At 44.5% G+C, this 24,694-nt stretch overlaps 1 protein-coding gene across 8 annotated transcripts in view; it reads right to left on the bottom strand.

Annotated features, from left to right (window-relative positions):
• Window positions 1–8,953: 8,953 nt before the first annotated feature.
• The window catches only part of Rapgef4 (Rap guanine nucleotide exchange factor 4), a 292,910-nt gene continuing 277,169 nt past the window's right edge, over window positions 8,954–24,694 (bottom strand). For 7 of the 8 annotated variants that reach the window (XM_039104344.2, XM_039104345.2, XM_039104346.2 and 4 more), the window contains 3 exons: window positions 24,603–24,667; window positions 13,413–13,467; window positions 8,954–10,167 (listed from right to left, as the gene is read on the bottom strand). In XM_039104344.2, coding sequence (XP_038960272.1) covers window positions 10,040–10,167; window positions 13,413–13,467; window positions 24,603–24,667 — 248 coding nt within the window. In that variant the 3' untranslated portion in view covers window positions 8,954–10,039. The remainder of the gene's footprint in view (window positions 10,168–13,412; window positions 13,468–24,602; window positions 24,668–24,694) is intronic. The other variant, NM_001100642.1, reaches the window with a different exon arrangement.

Below are 24,694 nucleotides of genomic sequence, written 5' to 3'. Positions count from 1 at the left end.
CATCCCTCCCGTGTGTCACCCTCACTCTAGCAGATGACAGCAAGATCACAATGACTTTCTCTTCCCTGCTTCTACCATTTCAGCAGTGTGGCTTTGAAGTTCTGCATGGGTGCAGGAGGCGGAGAAAAGTGCTTTCTAAAACTCACTGATTGAAGTGGTTTGCGATACTCCGTGATGTTTGATTTATGTGCCAACTCAATGGGTATTTGGGGAATAAGACTGATCTTTAAATTGAAGTATTTTAGGTAAAGCAGACTGATTTTAGGACAGAGGCACTCTGATGCAGCTGGAATCAGTGGAAGGCACCTAAATAGAAGAAAGTGACCAGCTTCCCCTAAGAAGAACGTCACCTTCCAGCAGACTGCCTCTAGACCTCATCAGTATTACCAGGTCTCCTTACAAAGCATCAATTCCTCCCTTCGACCCAGAGGAAACTAAGTGCACAGGGAAAACCTGGCATCTCTGTGTCATGCTTTGCTCTGTGTGTGTGTGTGTGTGTGTGTGTGTGTGTGTGTGTGTGTGTGTGTGTGTGATAGTCACCATGACTAAAATCGACTTGGGGAAGAAATGGTTTGTTCAGCTTATAGACCCAGGTTGCAAATCATCACGGAGGGAAGTCAGGGCAGGAGCTCAAGGCAGGAACCTGGAGGCAAGAACTGGAGCAGAGACGGTAGAAAGATGCTGCCCACTGGTTTGTCCTCGTGGCTACCCAGCTTGCTTTCTCATAGAACCCAGGACCACCTTTCCAGGGTGGCACTGCCCATAGTGGGCTGGGATTTCTCACATCACCAAGACCGTGTCTTATAGACTTGCCTACAGCCTAAATGATAAGGCACTCCCTCAATTAAGATTGTCTCTTCTCAGATGACTCTAGCGTGCATCGAGCTTGAAAAGAAGGGAAAGAAAACAAAAAGGAAGGAAGTAAGGGAGGAAGGAAGGAAGGAAGGAAGGAAGGAAGGAAGGAAGGATGGAAGGAAGGAAGGAAGGAAGGAAGGAAGGAAGGAAGGAAGGCAGGCAGGCAAGCTAGTAGCATACTCTGCCTTCTGGCCCTTGGTTTGTGGTAGACTTTGCATAGGCTTACCAATCATGCACGGAATACCTTCCAGTTACCCTAAGCCCATCACCATCCAAGGTTGAAGGTACAGAGATTAGTCATTGTCCTAAACCCTGCAAGTCACCTTGGATTCCAGGAAAAACAAAGCCTCCCAGGACAGAACCCCTCACGTCAGCCCAGATTAGGACAATTATCTATGATAGTGATGTTCCACCCTGGACCAGATCATCTTGTCAAAACTAGATTACTCCTTCACATGACTACAGCAACAACAATAACTTCATATCAGACCACTTTGCAGGACCCAAGCTGTGACCATGACTGACAGGCCCACACCTTGACTGGGACAGTTTCATTTATATACCTCTTGCTGCTTGCACTTGTCCATCCTTTATTTTAACCTAAAAGTCCTGTTACTGCCTGGAAGACAGACACCTTTAGCTAGTCTTCATGCTGTGCATAAAGCAAATCTCCTTTCTGTGCTTCTAACCATTACGGGTTCCTTTAATTGGCGCATTAAGCCTGAACTTAGCCGGTTAGACTGCAGGAATGGGGGCTTTCATCCTCAAGTGCTGGTTCTAGCCTGGCTCTTTACCTACAGAGCTGCAGCCTGGAATACGCTGGGCCTGCTTTGGACCTCCTGAGTCCCAAGCCTACCATCTCGTACTTCAGACTGTGTTCCTCAGCCTCTGTAATTACATGAGCTAATTTCTTATAATGCCTCCCCTTTGAAGAAAATGTATCATGAAGAACAGGCTTGTTCCACAGTTCTGTCTCTCAGGAGAATGTTGACTAATACACAGAGCGACTGAAGGACTCACGGGCAAAGTTTGTCTTTCCACTGATCCACATCTTTCTTTCTTTATCCTTCTAAAGGCATCTTGGGACCTGCAGAATCCATCTCCAACCCCATGCCAAGGTGTTGTGCCTTCTTACCCAGATAACTTCTTTCTGCTGCAAAGACAGATCTGTCATCACATGTCCACCTGCCCTGAAACATCCCAGCCCGGGCTGGGAACCATCAGTTATGCTGTGTTTCTGCCAAGTCCCAGGTGTCACCACTCTACTGGTGACCGCTGCCCCAGCTAAGGGAACAGCAGGAGGGATGCTGGGAATCACCTATTTGCCCTGTAGACACAGATGCTGCTGAAACCTGATCCAGAGAATGCTGTGCTCTCTGTATTTTCTTGGGCTGGGCCTCCTCTATTCCTGATTCTTCCTTGGTTAGGAAGAGAGACCTGCAAGATAGGACTAGGGTGGCCCCAGGAAGCTTCCCTATGGTGTTCTATGCACCTCTCTTTTCCAGGACCAGGAAAGGAATATCAGGACCTATGAGCTTTGCAGTGCCTTGGGCTTCATGGCAAAGCTTCAACTGATGGAAATTGCCAGAAAGAGCAAGGTTCTGGATTTCTGGGACATCGTGTTCCTGATGTTCCCTAACTGCTTGGTAAACACATGCCTAAGCAAGGAAGGCACCCTCACACTTGCACATCTTTATTCTGTCAGGGTTAGTAACATCAGCCGTTCATTTCTTTCCCCTCTTCTGGTGTCAGATTAACACACCGAGCAACAGGATTACAGACGGATCAAGGTCCTGGGGCCATGATCACCACATAGGCAATCATGTGTCAAAGCTTGGAAACCTGCTCTACTAATCCACTCTCATCACATCTCATGCACACCTTGGTAGTTTAGAGGATTACTAAGGCTGGGCAGTGTATGAAGAAAGGAGGTTTGTTTAGCTTACAGGTTTGGAGGCTACAAGTCCAAGATCAGAACCTCATCTACCCAGCCTCTAATGAGAGCCTCATGGTGAATGGCATCGTGGTAAGAGCAAGTGTGTGAGGAGGGAAAGTCCATGGTGAGGAAGAAGGCCAAGAGAAAAGGAGCCCAGGCTTTCTCTTCAGATCACAAGAATGAAGCAAGGTCCCACTATATGCTCCTGTGATCTAGTTACATTATAATGGTTTCTATCATTTCCCAATACTGCCACACTGTTGACCAAGCTTCCATTATGTAACCCCTCAGGGGACACACCCAAGTCATTCCTACACTACTGCACCCAAATACCAAGTCCCCAGTCCCCTAGACACCACCTCCCCATGGGGGACATTGACAGCTTCATCCTAAAGGAGATCACACAGGCAATTGTGGGTCATGTCAACATGTGGGTCACGCCCATAAGATGGTACAGCCACTGTGGGAGAAAGTGTGGCAAGCCCTTCAAAACTTAGTGAGCTGGGATCACCAGCGCTGAATGCAGGGGCACACACCTGCAATCCGTGTGTTTCTCTGGCAAGATAGGAGGGGAGGCATGAGATCCCAGGAAGCCTGTGGGCCAGCCAGTAAGATAAGAGACGCTGTCTCTAACAAGATGAGAGATGGGGGCTGACACTTGATTTTCTCTGACTTCCATGCATGTGCTGTGTCACACAAATGCAAACTCCTATGCCCATGTGCGCTTACACATAAAGATTTAATATATGTAAATAGCGTAGTGGTTAATGCAGACAGTCATTTGGTCAATGTATCATGTATTAGTAACTCTGAGCACTCAACTGTGAATGAATCGTCTATACTAACCTGTTCCCTTCAAGGCTCTGGAAACAGTGTGGAAGAGTAAGCAGAAAGAACTAACCAATGAGGAGAAAAGTTGTGAAATGCTAATTTCTGGATATGACATTGCTATTGCACACATCCATTCACAGCACCTGTGGTTATCTTCTCAAGATACTGCACAAATCTAGCTGGTCAAAATTACATCAGGAATGGAGGAGGACCCCCAAGACTTCATCCTTGGTGGAGAAGCTATTAGCAGTGATGGAGAAAGAGTCACTCTACTTTGTGGAAGTGAATGCTGATAGGTTGTCCACGCTCTAGGAGATGACCTCACACCCATGTGCGGATAGACAGTGTTGACTGGATTCAGGGGTTATTAATAACAACAAAAGGAGGACATTAACTTGGGAGGGTGACAGGGTGGGGGCAATAGGGGAGCTGGAAGGAGGTAACTGGGTGGATAGGATACCTTGGCAGAGTAATGGTGAGTATAGATAAACTGTATCAAAATATGAACATTTCAAAGAATAAACTGTCAAAGATATTGTTTGACAATTAAACATAGAATTGCGATATGATTTAGCAATTTCACCCCTAGAGTTAAAAAAGCTGGAGCTTGAGCAGGTATTCTTATGCCTACACTCATAAATTAGTGTTATCCACAATAGCCAAAGGTTAGAAATAAGCCACATGTCTGTCAATAGATGGATAAATTAACAAAATATATTATGTACATGAACGGACTGTTGATAAGTTAGCCTTGGACTGGGGCTGTAGCTCAGCTGGTAGAATGCTTACTTAGCATTCCTGAGGCCCTGGATTCAATACTGAGCAATTCATAAACCAGGTAAAGTAACTTATGGCTATCATCCCAGTACTGTAGGAAGATTAGAAGTTCAAGGCCATCGTCAGCTATGTACTGAGTTCAAGGCTAACTTGAGCTACATGAGACCTGTGTCACAAGGGAAAAATAAAATCAGCCTTAGAGGGGAAGAAGATTCCCGTTTGACACATGATACAACACGGATGAAGCTCAAATACATTAAACTACACCAAAAACCTCAGACACAGAAGGACAAAAGGGCAAGTACTGAATGACTGCCCCTACATGCAGCACATGACGGGCACATACAGAGACAGGTAGAATGGCTGTTAGTACATCTGTAGGAGAAGTGGGGTGTACTGCCTGAGGGGTGTGGGGCTCCACTCTGGGTGCTGGAAGGGTATCGGACAGATCGTGATAGCTGTCCAATGATATAAATGTTTCTGATCCAGAATAACTTGGCTTCAGTGTGTGAGGACCAGCTCAGAGTTACCATGGACCCAAAGAAAGAGAAAAGATCTAGGTTACACAGAATACAATTTATTGGGAGGATTTCCTGAGAAAAGTCTGGTCATAGGCAGCAGCAAGTTGGTACAGAGCCCTTTAGCTTAGGTCAAGGGAAGAGCATATGCATTGTTCAGGTCAAAAATGACTTAGCCCAAGCCAGACATATAATGCCTGGTTTATCTTAAGCTCGTCTCAGAGTCAAGTACATTCCTGGCTCCAGGGGCCAGGTGTAAAGTCCCATATACCACTCCAATTACTCTGGCTATTTCTGGCCAGCTGGGAAACAAAGCAGAAAACTGACTGGGGTTACTCTGATGCAGTCATGGCTCAAGATAGCTAGAGTTAGTATGGGGACGGATCTGTGTGGTGGAGTGGCATTGAATTGCTTACTTACAAAAGAGTTTTAGAGGGCAAGTTTGAGTTTCTTGTATTCTATCCCAATGAAGTTGAAATGTGTCCTACAAAAGATTTAGGTGAAGGGAAGGTGGGCGACTGTAGGTTTTGTTTGTTTGTTTCAGCTCCTTCCTAACTTGCACAATGACGTGACTAAGGTATGGTGGGTAGTGCTCTCCATAAATCAGGTGCGGTGACAGATCAGAACAATGGATCTCCCCTCCAGGGCCTCACCATCTGAAGTTCAACTCTATTCTTCCATATCTGCACACTACTCAAGTAAAAGTAAGAACCAAAAAAGTAAGTCTTCCTTAGCTCACCAGCACATCATGGAGTATTACCCATGATCCCTGTAGGCACCTGAGCATCCTAGCCCTGGCTACGAGTATCATTTCCATCATATAACAAACCCTCTTCCTCCTCTCCTCCAGAGCTCAGATCAACTGACAATTCCACTGGCCACATTTTCCTCACCTCAGGAATTTAAATCCTCATTGTGCACACTAACATCATAACTTCCCTTGAATGGGTTTTTATATGTGTCTGTCTGGTCATGTTTCTTCTTCTGTTTCGCCCCACTCTATGGTAAGCTCCGAGAAGAGGAACTCCCTGTGGCTTGTTGCAGCACTGAATCCTGAGTCTGTAGAGACCTCCCAAAATACTTGAGATTTGAGGAAGAAAATTATATTTTTGGCTCAAGGTCATTGGCTCCAATCCAAAGTCCTTTGACCACATTGCCCCATGGCCTGTTGGGGCACATGGTAGAGGAAGTTCCTTGCATCAGGATTGCCAGGAAGAAGAGGCTTGAATCCTAGCAACCCTTGCTCCCAGTGACCTGACTTCCTTCTGAGGCCCCACCCATTAAAGGCTCCCCTATGACCTCAATTCTTTCCATAGGTTCCACTTATTAAAGGTGCCACTATCTCCCAATATCACCATGCGTTGGGGACATAAAAACACTTTAGGGATGCTCAAGATGCAAACTATAGTGCAGGCCAATTATTACCCACTAATGGATCAATGGACCCAGTGAGCAAATAGAAATAATGACCGGCGATAACTGAGTTAAAGGTTGTCTCCAATTTGTAAGTAGAGGCTGCTGTGGCCTGCTCGTGCAACACTACACTGTGCTATGTAGGACAGATTCAAATTACTCAGAAGCAAGACGTGTAATGCATTTTAGATCGACAACAAAGGAAAAGCTATTCAAGGCAGGGACTCATTTTACCACACGGCTTCCCTATGCTGAATTTTTATTATTATCAGAAGCACAATTTGAAACCAGAGTGACACTTCTTTTAATTTTCTCACACTGGTAGTCATTGATCAGCATTCATAGCTTGAGAGGAAATGCCACATTGAATTCGGGAGGGAAATGTATTTAACCTGCATGGCGTTCAAACGCTGCTGGGAAAACTCAGCTACTGGACTCTATGCCAGTGACCTCGCTGAGCAGTTATGTTAAACACATAAATGTATAATTTTCTACTGGAGCTTTTGGGAAAAACATTCTCTTTCCCCCCCCCCCCACGTCTTTCAGCAAACCTCATTATCCTTCTTATGACCCTGTAGGCATCTCATTTTCTTTTGGCTTGTTTGCAAGTTTTAAAATATTAACTGCTTCTCCTGATTCAGGAAGGGTTTCCTGGCTACTACTGTATGTATACTTTTCAGAGTCCTAATTTTTTGACCTCATCCTTTCTTCCTCGAACAAAGGAATTTAATGTGTTTATATAAGAGCCAGTTGTAATTAAAACCTCTTACCATTATTTCACGTAGTAATTGTTATTCCCATTTGGGAGACCAGGGTAATACATGTGGGAGAATATGCATTAATTTTTAATGATGTTGAAAGTAAATTCAGATGAGGTTAGAGTGTCTGTCACCGTGGAATTGGGGAATGGTGCTGGTGAGCACGGGACAGCAGCTTATGAGGACTGCAGGAATAAAGAAGAGTAAGATGAAAGCAAGGAAGAATGGACACTCACCCTGTTAATGATCTTTATAGACCATCTAGAAAGCCATAACAGTGAAACCTTTGCAGCTAATTAAGGCCTATGATATAGTGAAACATTGAACAATCGCGACTATAGGGAAATTTATTTTGTGATTTAAAGAACATCCCTGGCATTGTATGTGTGTACTTATAGGCAGACGTCAATATTGCGTGCAATAATTATTCTTTAGGGCACCGAAATATTATCTAAGGAAACATAGAAAGCCATTTACCTGGTTTAGCATTTGGCAAGGTAGGTTTTAACTGTGGGATGTTAAGCCAAATTTAATTGGACTTCTCAGAGTCGTTAATATATTAATGAGAACCAGGACGCATTTGTAAGAACCAGACCTGCTATGCAGTGGCCTCCGAACGTGTTTGAAGACAGTGTCTTCGTTCTCTTGTCTTTGTAGTTGTATTTCTGCTGGTGGGGAAATAATGTGAACTTGTGAGACTGATACTGTCTGGAACACACTCACACTGTGGAAAAAAATAGACTTACTAAACAAACAGATAGATCCGCAATATAAAGACTTTTAGGTGTCTCCTTCTTAAAGCTTCCCACTCGGTATGAGGCCCCATACATGCAGTTCCGCACCCACTGCCTTCTTATAACAACAGCGTTTCTGGTGGCTCAAAGGTGATAAGAAGGGTGAAGAAAATATGGCCCCCTCATCTAACACACAGGGGTCAGCCACATAGTGGAATGGACTGTGATACAAGAGGGAACACAAAAGAACCTCGAAGACTGGGTTAAATGAAGGGAGCCGGACACCGAAGGCTTGTATCACATGATTCCAACGTAGGAGGTGCAGAGCAAGCTCCCAGCAACAAAGAGTAGATTAGGGTTGCCTTGGGGTGAAGGAGAGTGAGAGATAACGACTCATGATCAGCCCCTCCCCACAGCCACAGTCTGATGTCAGTGACAATGGTTTTACACTATCACGCATGAACATGCTAAAGCTCACTAGATCACCTTGAGAGGGTGAGCTTGATTATGAGTATATGAGCTTATTTCAACAAAAACAAAGCAAACACATTCAGTCTGGGTTGGAGCTCTTGGTTGAGTGTGTGCTTAGCATGCATATGACCCTGAGTTCAGTCTCCAGTGCACACATAAAGTTGGGTGTGTGCTTAGCAAGCATGTGGCCATAGGTTCAGTCTCCAGCACATACACACACACACACACACACACATACACACACACATACACACACACATACACACACACATACACACACATACACATACACACACATACACATACACACACATACACACATACACACATACACACATACACACACATACACATACACACACATACACACACATACATACACACACATACACATACACACACACTTATACACACATACACACACATACACACATACACACATACACACACATACACACACACATACACACACTTACACACACACTTATACACACACATACACATGCACACACTTACACACACTTATACACTCGCATACACACACACACACACACACATACACATACACACATACACACACTAAATAAATGAAAACATTCCAGTATCCACAATATTGAAAGGAGACACTTTCTGTGTCAAAGACCCTGACAATAAAAAATATTTCTTGTCAAGTATATTTAATGAAGATACTGGCTGTTATTTACAGAAGAGATATGTACATACAATTCCTATACATTAAATGTAGTCTAATTAAGAAAACAGAAAAAATGTACTCCAAAATTTCATACTGAATAAAATAAATAAAAAGGAATTATTTGGCACAATGTCTATTATGTAGCAAATAAATAATTCTATACCATTGACTGCATAACCTATTTACAATCTATCTGAAAGTGCAAAACAATTGCTGAAAATTAAGATTTTTGTAATAACATTTAAGTCCAGAAAATATGCTTTTTTTTTCATCAGTAACAATAAATTTGTAGTGGAAAGGTTTTTTAATGCCCAGGAAAATATTTCAATTTGAAAAAATGTTTTGTGTATATTGTGCTCTTCTGAAATGTTACTTTCTATCTTAACGCTGGCGATATTAAGAACCTTGGTGTTTCTTAGTGGAATTCTCATGTGTGTAATCCTGATTTGTAAGTTTTTAAAAGTTACAATGTAAACATATTATTCTATAGATCATTCCGAAATTACAGACTGAACAGTCATAATGTTTCATAGTGTTGTGATGAGGTTCCATTCCTTCAGAGGTAAGATTATGACGATGGAGGAACATGATGGATAATTTGGACTTTTATGGTCAACACCCTCCCCAGAACCCAGACCCCAAATAAGGTGCTAAGTAAACAAATCATTCAATTATATCATCGCAGGCGATTCCAAGTCAAACCTATCCACGGCACAGTCTCATGCTGCAACAGCCTGGGAAGGGATGTCAGGGGCCTGGTGTAGCCCTCGCCGAGGTTATGCCTTCACGTGAGCCTGGCGGTGGTGTGCCAACCGTGAAGGAGATGACTACAGCTGATGGTTCCTAAGCTACGGCATGTCCGCGTTAGACAAGACAGATCGCTTCTCCTGTGTGGTCGGAAAGCAGGATGTGGCCCCGAGGGGCTCTCAGGAGGTGTCTCTTGCTCATTCTGGGGAATTCTCTAGTAGCAACACAGTCAGTAGTAGCATACACAGCATCTTTTGAAAGATTGTGGACTGGAGACGGAGCATCACTCTGGGCACTGCAGATGTCTATGGCCTGCGAGGCTCTAATCTGTGTGACATCTGTGATAAAGTTCTCTGGTTGTCAATCACATTTAATTGCCGTACATAACTCCGGACATCCTGATGGTTCTTATTAGCTTGAGCAGCATCCGGATCTGTTAAAAGAATAGCAGGAGAGTTGGCATTGCGTAATATCTGCATGTGAGATGCGGCTTTCTTCCCCCCACTGACTTATTACATTTATCATCGATTCCCTGGGTTCTGTCAAGACCTTTCCACACACCATTCCACTGGAATATTTCTACTTGGTTGGTCCATCTACTTCCACCTACCCTCCAATTTTCTTTTCTCCCTGGAATCATCTCTTTTGATCATTTTCCTTTGTATTGCGCACACATACACATATACACACAAAGGCACCAAATAAAAAGGGAAGCATCCGTCTGATGGCCCTGGTGACAGATGAAAATTGTTTTCCCTTCCCAGCTCACCTCTGTGTCTCATACTCTGTCTCCACCCCCTTTGATCCAGATGAGGACTAACGTCAAAGATGGAGCTTCATTAGCAACTCGGAAAAGCACTTAACACCACGTCTGATCTGAAGCCAGCCAGTGGGCCTCGGGCCTCGTAGGCCCCCTCTGCCTGCATACACATACAGTACCACTCCAGCTGTATGTCCCTAGGCACAGCTCGAATTGGAGTAAGGATACCTTCTGGCTAATTGGTGACTTCTAGTAAACTTTTCTTCTCTGACATGACTTGCTCTGAAAGTCCACTGACTGTTTTATTTTTATCTATGGATGTGAATACTTGGGCTATCAAAAAGGTAGGTGGATTTTATTCAAACCAGGACTCCAAGAAAATCTAACTTGTATAGTTCCTACACACCATATAATATAAGAAGGAGGAAGGCCAGATTCAATAGCAGAGCTGGAAATTGGAAGCACAGTATCTCAGGAAGTGGTTACCAGGCTCCTGACCACCATCATCGTGTAGGGATCTGTCCAGAATGGCCGGCCGGACTTCGCTTTGCTTCTGGTTGTTCCTTCCTACCTCCCCCCCCCCCACCTTCTCTTTCTTTTTGAAACAGGGAATCTAAATGTCTCCCTGTAAATTTCTCCAAATTTTAAATTGAGGCTTTCCATACAAAGAAGGAAATGTTGTTTATACATAGTCCAGCCCTCTGCTGAACTCTAGGGGTCACTCTCCTGGGGTCACTCCCTTCCCTAGTAGTATGCAGGAGTGGCGGAGCTGGAATCTGGACTCTGGACCAGAGCTCTTCCCTCCCACCCCTACGCTGCTTTCTAAAGTCCGGTTGTTCCTGTCAGCTCCACTCCCTACTCCGCACAACAATTAGAGCGCCATCTGCATAAAGGGCTGGAGGGGAGTGAAGCAGGTCTGAGAGCACAGAAAGCAGGGACAAGCCACAAAGGCCCCTGCTCGCTGTAAGAAGAAACTCATCAGGGTAATTATCACATATCAATAATACCACAGTGAAGCACAGAACACATTGTGCTTAATTTCCTCCGCTTGCCACTGGCAGTGTACTCTGCGTGTACAATATACTGTAATTACATTGTACATAGCCCCACGATGTTTATGAATCTATTCCTATAGCTTTATCTATAGATTGTTGACTTCAGAGCCCAGCAGCTGTTGTTTACCAGCACTTGCTGATAAGTTCAACAAATGCAGTGGAAAATTAAAAAAAAAAATCTCCTCACTTTCCTTAAAGATGTGGAAGAATGTAGAATTTACTGCCAAAGAGGCTGGTGAAACAAAGCTACCACTGCTTCTGTTTGGTTCTGGAACCTCCCTGAGAACCCTCCTCGAGGCTCTGAGCCCTCTTCAGCACATAGGAGTCTTTGCATGTAATTTCGAGAATGTCTTGGAATCCCCTGAAGGGCCATGGATTCTGGCTTATAAGCTTGTTGTAACTGGTACTGCTTCTCCTCCTTTTCAGTTGATTTATGGCTATGTCTTTTACACACAAAGCACATTACTATAGGAAAAGATATGAGATACTTGAATTCTGGCAGAATCCATGTAGAAAGAAAGGGGTGGTGGCATGTAAGACCCTTCTCATTTTTTAGAAGCCGGAGGGTGTGGTTGTTTGAATTAACTTTTAAAGCTTTTCTCACTCTCTAAGCCAAAACTACTTTCTCTGGTTTTCTTTTTCTTTCTTTCTCTTGAACATTGAAAAGGAGGAAGAGGAGGAGGAGGAAGAGGAAGAAGAGGAAGAGGAAGAGGAGGAGGAAGAGGAGGAGGAGGAAGAGGAGGAGGAGGAGGAAGAGGAGGAGGAAGAAGAGGAAGAGGAGGAGGAGGAAGAGGAGGAGGAAGAAGAGGAAGAGGAGGAGGAAGAGGAGGAGGAAGAAGAGGAAGAGGAGGAGGAGGAGGAGGAAGAGGAGGAAGAGGAAGAGGAGGAAGAGGAGGAGGAGGAAGCCGAAGAGGAGGAGGAGAAAGAGGAGGAGGAGGAAGAGGAAGAGGAAGAGGAGGAAGAGGAAGAGGAAGAAGAGAAAGAGGAGGAGGAGGAAGAGGAGGAGGAGGAAGAGGAGGAAGAGGAGTCCTGGCATTCTGGGTTAGCAAGCTCTGGCTTTGGGCCAGAGCTACACTACAAAGAGCACACCACTGTGATTATTAAAACGAGAACCTGTCAGTCTCTTCTGGAGAGGATGGTGCTGTCACATCTGTGTCATCTTATACCGATGTCAGTTCTCCAAAATGACTCCCATAATGACATTAGCACAAAACTTCCAAGGGTTCACCTGCTTTCTCCCAAACCAGACCGGAGCTGCAAAGCTCTGGTCCTTATCCCAAGTTCTAGGCCCGGGGAGACGGCAGCACCCAACAGGCTAAAATGGCCATTTGTCAATAGTAATATTTCATAGATGTGAAAACATAGCACGGTGTTCACGGCATACACCCGGGAACACTGAAAATGTTATATAGAGCCCTGCCATAGGCTTTTTAGCAAAAGCACTGTAAACATTCATGCATACTCAGGAGACGATAAATATTACCTTTCCCAGTTTATAAACAATAGTACTGACTCACAGAGAGCTGCCGGGCTTCTCAGCATCGAGCGTGAGTCACGCTGGGGACAGCTTGGAAGCAGGCTTATGTGGGCCTTTGCAACCTACCTGTTCTGGCTACCCTGACATGAACAAATGCATTTCCTTCAAGCTCACTTACTAAAATAAAATCCTGACACTATTTTCTGGAGTTATAATGCAAATACAGTTTAGCCTTACGACAGCAAAGCAAAGTTCTTAAACCCAAGGCACACATGGGTCTCATGGTCCAAGCTGTGTCAAATGCTGTCCAGACTCCTGGAGTGTCTTGAAAGTCTCATTAAAAAGGATTTAATCACACCATGTCCATGACGGCATGCAGAACTTACTGAATGGCTGGCTCCTGTAGTAGCGCACCGTTCTGGCAGTATTTGCAATCATGCGCTGTAAGGAATCACAAAAAGAAAAGGGAAATGCTCAGTCGGTTTAGTGTATAATCCCAAAAGGGGGGAACATTATTTATTCCAGCAAGACTTGGTATCACAGGAAGCAGCATGTTCTGGGATGTCGAAGGCAGCAGGTTGATGTACATTTGCAGGTAACGAATATTCATGACTCGGCGACACAGGTCTTTGCCTCACTGTGTGCTTGCTCCTTGTGAAAGTGTGTCTCTGACCCTGTGCTTTGGCGCTGGGAAACCTTTCCACCATCCCTTGAAACTGTCCTGGCTCTGAGGAGGGTGAGCATCCAGGTTTCTCCTACTCCACAGGACTCCTACTCCACAGGTAGATCCCACTGACTCAATGGGAAGTCAGAACATTCTCCTTGAACCGTTGCTGCCCTACTGTGCTTCCCTGGCCATTTTTGGTGTCAGCAAGAGTATGCATTTCAATTCAAATTCTGCTTTCCTTTCTTCTGTCCTTTTACTTCCTAATTTATAATACTGACAAAGTAACAGAATAGGAAATCAAAATGGTAAGGATGGAATAAAACTATGTAGATAGTAACTCAAGGAGTGAACTCATTACTATTTTGGTACATTGTCTTCTGAATGTGTGTGTGTGTGTGTGTGTGTGTGTGTGTGTGATAACAATACAAAATAAAATAATTATATATAATTATTATTGATAATATATATTATATATAATTATTTTATTTTGTATTGTATTACATATATATATATTTGTTTGTTTGACTTTGATTTTTCAAGACAGGGTTTCTCTGTGTAGCCTTGGCTGTCCAGGAACTCACTCTATAGACCAGGCTGGCCTTGAACTCAAAGATCTGTCCGCCTCTGCCTCCCGAGTGCTGGGATTAAAGACGTGCGCCATCCCTGTTGGGCTAGCCTTCCGATATCTTAAAAATAAATCTGGGCTTTGTTTTTCACGTTCACGTTACCCTGTGGTTTTTTCCATGCCACTTGTATTTTAAACAGTCTTTAAACAGACCATAACTCAGTTGGCCTATGTTACTTTCGTCACTAGGCAATCCTAGTTTCTTAAGTATTTGGTTGCAATAAAAATTTTAAAGGGTGTGCGTGTGTGTGCGTGAGCTCATGTCTGTGTGTGTGTGTGTGTGTGTGTGTGTGTGTGTGTGTGTGTGTTGAATACTAACACAAAAGAAGCAGGAACGGGCTGGGGAGTGTGGCTTAGTGGGAAAGCACTATCTGATCATATGAGAGGCCCTCGACTCAGTGTCTAGTACTGAAAGGGCAAGTCAAGGATACCCCACCCTGAAGGCTAGGAACCAAGACCCCTGACTCCCAGGAACGACGCTGTCGAGGCCTGAGCACTATTTTAGCCAGGAGTTTCAGTTTCTTCAGCAGTAGCTTGATTTTGAGGACCCTACCTATATCTCTGGACTTCGTTTCCCAGCTTCTGAAAGGAATCCTGCACAGATACCGGATGAATAGTCCAACCAACAGAAACATTGAAAAGGCTCTACCCAGGAACAGGTACTCCCTGATTTCTCCTGGGCGATGTAAACTCGGTACTTGCTTTTCTCTCTCAGACGACCGTGGTTTACTGAAGGAAAATGACTTGGAGAAAAGCTTGCCATATAAAAACAAAATGACAGGAAAGCCGGGGCCTTACATGTGTGTGTGCACACCCATCGAGCCTTATACATGTGTGCACAAGCACCGGGGTCTTACACATGTGTGTATACGGCGACACGGTGTGAGCCTATTGCCTCCGCTCAGAAGGTTCCGGCAAGTGTGCAGGAGATGCTTTCTCACACACAAAGAGGCAATTGGAAAAGTTGTTCGAACTTCACTTTCACAAAGGGTCCCCCAAACCAGCAGGACTGCTGATCGGCATGAGAAATAAGTGGCAAACACCTTCAAGATAATGTAGTGTACAATGTATAATTAGCCTCTGATATAGTGAGGCCCAGAATAAACAGTAACTATGATAATCTCCCTAATTTACTTTATGCTGGTTTTTCTCCTTTAAAGGCTTTGCATCGGAAGGGCACAAGTATGTTCCATGTAGAATTATTATAATTCTTCCGATATTGAATGGAGTGTAATTACTGAAAACCCCACGGAACGCTGCCAGTATGTCCCTCTGAAGAATAATCAAACAATTAGCAGAGGTCAGAAACCTCTTCCTATACCATTTTGTGGAGAGTAATTGTTCTGCTTTTTACTTTTGAAAGATAAAACATTTCATCCCGACTTTAGCTTTAGACGACTCTTTATAGCTATCCTCTGAGGCTTCATAATTTTTAGCTCATTATGTAGTTTAAAATGTGAGAACAATTGTTCAAATCCGTAATTTCTAGCCCTGAAGTTCATTTTACCTTTCTAAATCTTTGATTAATTTTAACAATGGTTTTAATTTTGACGTATCCTTTTAATTGTATTGCCAAGATAACTTCAGCCTAACTTAAATCCAAAAGCGGGCTTTATAAGGAGGTTCGTCCTTTCCCTTTGTGAGGTCCAGACAATAATGTTTAATGGTGTGGACTCAGTGGTAAGTGAAGCTGCCATTGCTGGCCAGCAGCTGCTTGGAGAATGTTTTCAGGAGGCCAAAGCATTTTATCTCTGACCTCTTTAGCTCCTATTGACACGTGCGATATTTAACATGCTAGTGAGTCCTCAGAAATCCCTACCCCCCAACCATATCCAGAATCTATAGCGCCTTCCACAGGCTGCCCATAGGCCATGGCTACCGAGTGCTTGACCGTAGCCAGCCGTGGGAACAGATCGTTTCTAAAGTCAACCTTCTCATTTGTAAACATTGCTGACCTAGAATTGTGTTGCTATTTGGTGTCAGAGTATTTCTCCCTTTGCCTTTTGCCCACTGAGCTCTGGAATATGCGTTAGGTTAGTTCCTCAGACACATAGAAAACCCACCTTAGATCTTCTGACTCATCCTAAATAGCCCCAATTTATTCACAGTTTCTTATAGGACGATTTAGCTTCGCCTAGCCAGTTTCTACCTTGACATCTTAGAGCGCAGAGACATCGCTTTCCCCCTTCCTTGATCTGGCTGAGTTATACATCTAAGTCATAATTTGAATAAAATTATATAACTGACATCTGTCAGCTTCAGAGAATGAAAGCTTACCACCTGGTTCACTGGGCTGCCCTCGGGACACAGCTCTCAGCTCTGCAAATGTGCAGGTGATTTTGGGGACCAAGGTGGGGGATTTTACATTTCACTAAGACACAGCTAGGTAGCCTTACTGTCTCCTGTGTCCACAGATGTTGCCCCACGTGGCATCCTCAGTGGCAGACAAGATTATTCATTGTTGAGCTCTGCTAAGATTGGTTGAAACTAAAGTTAAAGACACACAGTTTCATTGTCCAACTACCATTATGGGGAGGGAACAAAAAAATTATACCCTGGGCTTAGAGGTCTTGCCAGAGCAGGTTGGCCTGCCTGGAGCCAGCCGGGCAACTCTGTAATGTCAGGACATGGGGACTGGGGGAAGAGGATGCCTGATTCCTCCAGAGCAGAATCTCTCACCCCTCCTTTCAACCCTACCTTCTCCCCTGTCCAGCAAAGTTGAGGATTACGACTCCTATTAATAGCCAAAGTGATTGGTAATTTGGGGTGAATGCTAGAACACACCCCCTCAGAAGGGGCTCCAAGTTGGTGGGATGGACAGACTGAAACCCTTCGTCACACCTGAAATGATTCTTTTGAGGGACTAGTTCTAAGTGCCGGCCTCTGAAGCTTGTTTGTACACTTAGCACCGTGTTTGTGCAGGGCTGAGGGGTGGAGCCAGCTGAGGCTGAGGGACTCTCCTCAGGATGATCATTTGCAGAAGAGCCCACCGAAAAAGAAAGAAAAGCAAGCAAGCATCAGAGACACACACACACACACACACAGAGAGAGAGAGAGAGAGAGAGAGAGAGAGAGAGAGAGAGAGAGAGAGAGAGAGAGAGAACAGTGACCACTCCCAGCCATTTATTTCCCTTTATAACTGAAGGCAGAGACTCAGAAACAGATCTCATTCCTGAGGTCTCAGAGAACACTATGGAGATCCAACTGTGTCTGTGCTTCGCCTCTGAGGTCACAAACGTGACACAAATGTTCCTCAAGCTCTGAGGTAGATCTTTATCTTCAGATCTGGCAAGGTGTGAGGTGCCTTGCTCAAGGCCTCGGCTTTATCCGTTTACCAGCCTGTGGGCTAGCCTTTCAGGAGCAGGTTTACCCAACCAGGCGTTTCCACTCACACTTCCACACCCATGTGCACCTGGCACTATCTGCCAGGACCCTCTGCTTTCTAGCCTTCCTTGTTTGTTCCTACCGACTCTTATCCTTGCACAAGCTCCCGGTGCCTCGTGTTACCGAGGAAGTACTGGCTTATGGGTCTAGCGTCCAAAGTTCAGACTGGCAGGTTTCAGGCAAGTTCAGGCAAGGCCACCTGACACTGTAGGCTCCCTGGTGAGGAGCAGCTCCTGGGACTTGCACCTCTTATAACAAGTGCCTGTTAGAGCAGGTTTGCTTCTCCTTCGGCTGACCGCTAAGATCTTGAGCCTTCTTATTCTTTGGATTTTGATTTTCAAGTAAGATGTTGCTGTAGGACTGGTACAACCATTCTGGAAATCAGTCTGGAGGTTCCTCAGAAAAATGGACATTGAACTGCCTGAGGATCCAGCTATACCTCTCTTGGGCATATACCCAAAAGATGCCCCAACATATAAAAAAGACACGTGCTCCACTATGTTCATCGAAGCCTTATTTATAATAGCCAGAAGCTGGAAAGAACCCAGATGCCCTTCAACAGAGGAATGGATACAGAAAATGTGGTACATCTACACAATGGAATATTACTCAGCTATCAAAAACAACGGCTTTATGAAATTCGTAGGCAAATGGTTGGAACTGGAAAATATCATCCTGAGTGAGCTAACCCAATCACAGAAAGACATACATGGTATGCGCTCACTGTTAAGTGGCTATTAGCCCAAATGCTTGAATTACCCTAGATGCCTAGAACAAATGAAACTCAAGACGGATGATCAAAATGTGAATGCTTCACTCCTTCTCTAAAAGGGGAACAAGAATACCCTTGGCAGGGAATAGAGAGGCAAAGATTAAAACAGAGACTGAAGGAACACCCATTCAGAGCCTGCCCCACATGTGGCCCATACATATACAGCCACCCAATTAGACAAGATGGATGAAGCAAAGAAGTGCAGACCGACAGGAGCCAGATGTAGATCGCTCCTGAGAGACACAGCCAGAATACAGCAAATACAGAGGCGAATGCCAGCAGCAAACCACTGAACTGAGAATAGGACCCCCATTGAAGGAATCAGAGAAAGAACTGGAAGAGCTTGAAGGGGCTCGAGACCCCATAGGTACAACAACGCCAAGCAACCAGAGCTTCCAGGGACTAAGCCACTACCTAAAGACTATACATGGACTGACCCTGGACTCTGACCCCATAGGTAGCAATGCATATCCTAGTAAGAGCACCAGTGGAAGGGGAAGCCCTGGGTCCTGCTAAGACTGAACCCCCAGTGAACTAGACTGTTGGGGGGAGGGTGGCAATGGGGGGAGGGTTGGGAGGGGAACACCCATAAGGAAGGGGAGGGGGGAGGGGGATGTTTGCCCGGAAACCAAAGAATTATTATTAAGTATTAAATAAATTAAAAAAAAATGTTGCTGTAGTCCAGGCTGGCCTTCAACTCATGATTCTTTACTATTGCTCTTCCTTGCCAGGCTCTCCTTCCTCTTCTGCCATTTCTGTTCCTACTGCTTTGGATCTCTGTGTCACTGTTTATCCACTGTAAGCCCTCTATCAACCCTTTTATGCCTAGCATGTATAAAATCCAATTTACAACGGTAATAATTTTTTTCAGACTGCTGTATCTATCTTCAGGACAAGAAACTTTTTCCCCCATAAGAATATATATATGGGGAATTCTTATGGGGAATATATATATATATATATATATATATATATATATATATATATATATATATTCATTCTTCCTTCTACAAAGATTATGTCCACCATAGCAACCCCTGGTTATGTGCAGTAAGGCTGAACTTCCTGGCACTCAACCGGTCTTCGCTGTAATCATTCCTAAGAAAGCCCGAGCTTGGGGCTGGGGACTTAGCTCAGTGGTAGAGCGCTTACCTAGGAAGCGCAAGGCCCTGGGTTCGGTCCCCAGCTCCGAAAAAAAGAACCAAAAAAAAAAAAAAAAAAAAAAGAAAGCCCGAGCTTTGTCTCCAGCAGTGGATCTTTATGTCCAAAGGATTTGTGACAGACACATGTCTAACACGCACAACATTCACGGTCTACTGTACATAGGAAGGTCATGGGGTGTCACAGTTCAGACACACGTGGAGTGCTGTACGAACCTCTGCACACACTGATGTAGAATAGGACACTGAAGGACAGAGTACCATGAGGTAGAGAAGAGGAAGAGGAATGCCCATTCAGGAACGGAAAGCTAAGTTAAAGGCAAGATGAATCTGTTTTTGCAAAATGCTACAGGACACCCTCATCAATTCAATTTCTAACAAATAGAAAATGCTTCTGGGGATTGGGGATTTAGCTCAGTGGTAGAGCGCTTGCCTAGGAAGCACAAGGCCCTGGGTTCGGTCCCCAGCTCCAAAAAAAAAAAAGAACAAAAAAAAAAAAAAAAAAAAGAAAGAAAATGCTTCTGGATATCACATGATCCTTTTCAAACGCCCTTCCTCGTCACATCCAGCACTGGAATATCACTGGGTCATCCTTCTATTTAATGACTAATCCTTGCATACTTGGAATATACCAGACACATTCATGAAACATCAGTGGCCAACATAGACAAGACCCCTGGTCTATGGCCCTTGCCTTCTAGTGAGGAGGAGAGATGAGGAAAAGCGAAGATGACCATCTCGGATCATAAGAGCTACTCCCGAGTCTGGACCAAGAGGCAGGATGCTCGCTGTGAGCAAGCAATGCTAGAAGGGGAGTCGAGGGCACTCGCTCAGAGAAGACGGGCAAGCACAAGCCTGAACCATGAAAATGACCCAGGTATAGGGGAAATAACACTCTCAGGCAAAGGACCCAAGGCTGGGATGGAAAGAGAGAGGGTTGCTTTGCCAACTTGGGTTATCTGCAGAGCTGAAGTCTGAGACAAAGCTTGATGGGTCCCTAGGGCAGCATGGCTGGATCTTACAATGTGATTGTATGTAATTGTATGTGATGTGGTTTTCTCTGTTGCTGGTGATGCGGCTGAAGGATCCTCCACCATCAGCTTCCTTGGCGCATGTCTTTACTACTCTCATGGACTGCAATTTAATGACGTCTATTGTCTTTTGTTAATATTTAATATTCCACATGTTTATGTCTTACCTCTACGATACCATATATTTTAAAGGACCAGGGCTACTTTGTGGGTATCTTTTTATTTCCTAGTGACATCCTTTGCCTGGGCACTCTCATCTCTTCTGTTGCCTTGAGGAAAATCTACATTAGCCTTGGTCTGTGAAGTCTATATAAAGTGTGAATTCTCGAGGTATTCCTATAGATTTCCTTTGGATGGCAAAGGTCTTGGGGACCAGGCAGATTTGAACATTTAAATTTTCACCTAAAGATTCTTTTCCCATAGCTCCAGGTAACAAAAGCAATGCTCCACATGAGCCTTTTAGGATACTGCTGGTGTTAGAAGCCACATTGTTGCAAGTTACATAACGGCATGCCTAGAAACGCCAAACTGAAAGGATTCAAAACATCTCTCTTCTTTAATAAGCTTCCGTTCATGTTTCCAGAAGTCTAGAAGTTTCCTCTGTGCTTCTCATTCCAGAGAAAAAATGACCACTTCAAAATCTTATTCTTAAGTAAATATACCTAAATATGGGTATGTCTGAAATAGAACCAGCTTCATGGTACAGCAGCCTCTGTACCTATCAGTGTGCTTTCTGCCGGGATAGTGGCAGCTGGCCAGCGTGTTATCCTCTAATCCATTGCTAGTCTACCTTCTGAGTGTTATAAATATTCATACGTGCCACAGAAAGCTATAAAGGGCTTTATTCAAACATTTTTTGAATACCCTTTATGTTTCCCCCCAAAGAAAGAATGCTCGAAAAAAAAATTTTTTTTGCATAAGGATAAGAGCGTGAGTTCTCTTTTGTTCGTACTCAAAAATCCTGAAAACCAAGAAGCAGTAAATTCTCTAATCCTCATTTCATACCTCAAGGGTGAAGACACTAAAAATGCAAACAAACAAACAAACAAAACAGTGTTGGCACATTGGCACGCTGGCTTGCTGTGCCTGTGGGAGGCCAGCCCCACAGAAAGGCATTGGTGTCCCTGGCTGCCCTTGGTGACTTCTGCCACTGCCAGGGGTTCCCACTGGAGACAGAGCCCAGAGCCCAGCAGGTACACACACACACACACACACACACACACACACACACAGAGAGAGAGAGAGAGAGAGAGAGAGAGAGAGAGAGAGAGAGAGAGAGAGAGACTGAGACTGCAGGTTCTGCTCACACCTGGTCCTTGCTGATGGATGCCTGACAAGAACCAAGAGAAGGTAACACACTCCAAGACACTTAGAGGTAACTGCAGACCGGAGTGATGGTAGTGGTGCCCAGAAGAAGGGTGGGCTGGCTGGGGAGAGAACATGCTGGATAGCTAGCCAACAGTGATTGATCAATGCTGACTGATAATGCCATATTGATTGGTCAGGTTTACAGAGTCAATCGAATCGATTTTGATTTGAAAGTCTACTTAGTTTTCTATTAAGCTCTAACTCGTGGAAGGGCATCATTTCTGAAATCAACCAGTCTGGTAATACGATTTATCAAATAAAAAGCCTTATCAAATAAAGCTTAGAGAGCTGTTGGCACCGAGGGCTAAGAGTACTTTCCCAAAATCTTCCTCTCCCTCCCTTGCATAGCAACAAAACCCTCGATTCTGAGTGAGACACATTGATACCCCAAAGGCTATGTTTTCTGGCCTTCTTTTTCATGCAGTTAAATTTCTAGCCACTTAAATGTGATGGAGGTGGTGAATCAGCTTCTTCTCTGCCCTTAATGGGCAAAGCATTTCTTTACCCACCCCTTTCTCCTTTGCACAGCTAGGATGTGGATGTGAGGGTGGGCCACATGAAGTCAGAAGAGAGCCAAAGCCAGGAACCTTGGATGTTCCTCAGAGTGGAGCTACCATGCTCACTTGAGACTTCGAAGGGAAAACAAATACATTTTCCGTGTTTCTAAATTATCACAATGATGTTCAACCCATCATTGATTTGGGCTTGTGTATCATAGCCACAAGGCTAGCTTAACCATTAAACAACTATTAAACAAGCATCACCCAAAACAGTTAGGACCTCCTTGCTGGCTGCCGAGCATAGAGGAGTTCACTGCTGTGGCCCTGAGGTACAGACATGAGGAGCCTACTCCTAGGCATCTTGACTTTACCTCTGTAGGCTGTGGAGCAGACATGGCTCTAGAAACTCAGAGATAACCCTCAGCCTCTCCATTAAAGGACCGGCACAGTGAACACTGCCATTCTTGCTTGCTCTAGGCCACACAGTTCACATCAGTAGTCTCAGGTCATAAAGTCAGTCTATTATTCTAGGAATAGTAACTCCCACATCTCTGTGCCCATGTAATTTACAGCTTTAGCTGCCTCTTGGTCTTAGTCTGCTCTGCATAAGTGATTCAGAATTCCTTCCTTCCTTCCTTCCTTCCTTCCTTCCTTCCTTCCTCCCTCCCTCCCTCCCTCCCTCCCTCCCCTCCTTCAAAATGTTTGGGAATGTTTAATTGTCTATACTAAAAAGAAAACAAAGAATTTTTTGTTTGTTCATAAAAAAAATAGTAATCACCAAACTGATTCCATAGCAGGGATGTTCATGCCCTACTTTTGTGTATGGGGGAGAAACCATGGGGAAACCATTTACCCACGGGTGCGGTGTCTTTGAGGTGTGTGTGCTTAGACATGTCTGTTTCCTCAGTTTCAGACAGTGGAACCAACCAGTCAATCGTAATCATGAGCTCATAGCGAATGTGACTGAGCTGGAGCCCACACGCAGTGGGGTGTTTCAAATTCTCCTGCGGACGTACCCACTAGCTTGATTTCAAGGAACAGTTAGAATTTCAGGTCTCTGACTCACAGGAAGACTCAGTCACTGCGGACCATCCATCTGCCTAGAGATGGAGAGAGCAGGCGAGAGCCCCATGTCTTGTTGAGGAAACACCCACACGCAGAAGATGAGGGACGAAGGGAGGGAACTGGGCACTGACCCTAAATGTCATCTAAGTTCCAAAGCCAGAGACACTCACACTGCAAAACATAGTCTTGGGCAAATGTGTACATCCTGGGAAATGAGGCTCTACCGTTCTACGTCTCTAGGATGCGTGCAGCCCAGGGACTCAGAGACAGCGTGGCATTCCATTGACTGTGTAGCTACAGAAAGGCTTTGGCAGGGCCTGCTTTATTGCTTCACGGGAGATAAGAAGACAAATTTGGAAGTACCTTTGCCAGACTCCCTCTTCTCCGGGTAGGGGCAGGGTAGATAGAGAAAGGGCTGGAAAACACTGAATGTGAACAGGCCAGTCTCACATTCGTCCCCGACATTTCACTGTTGCTCTTGTTGTTGTTATGGTGATGTCCGAGAGTCTCCGAGTCCCCTCTCTGACCTCGAGTGAACTTTATGAGACTAAGTAATGCACACTCAGATTAATACCCCATAATAAAATCGGCTGGCAGTGTTGCCTCTTACCTACATGCACTCCAGCCGGCCCTGGCAGATAAACATTTCAAAGGCATCCTGGGGCAGTCTAGCTAGCTGCGCAAACCCTTACAAAACAACAAGAAACAGCCGAAGTCACTCTGGAACGTTCCTGCGTTTTAACAACAGGCAGTGGAGGGACAGAAACACAGGGCATAAAAGCCAGCTGCCGCTGTGAGTCACAACAGAAATACCATTCAACTCCACAAAAGAGAACTGACAGCAAAAGACGGAGCCAATTTGAACCGAATGTTTCAAAACTCCATTCTGTGCAAACCACCTTTGTAACACGCCAGCACACACGGGAGTTACTTGCCTTATTAGTACAAATGCAAATTTTATTTAAAAAAAACATTGTAGTTAAAGGTTATAATACTGCACGTACCATTTTTTCAAAGTTTACTAGATTGTCAATGAATGTCTTGTTCCCCTCATGAGTAAATGTCATATCTGTAAAGAAATAAAAGTCACACTCTA

The sequence above is a fragment of the Rattus norvegicus genome, chromosome 3 (assembly GCF_036323735.1).
Source record: "Rattus norvegicus strain BN/NHsdMcwi chromosome 3, GRCr8, whole genome shotgun sequence".
Classification (NCBI taxonomy): domain Eukaryota; kingdom Metazoa; phylum Chordata; class Mammalia; order Rodentia; family Muridae; genus Rattus; species Rattus norvegicus.
This window is presented reverse-complemented; position numbering and strand designations above follow the sequence as displayed.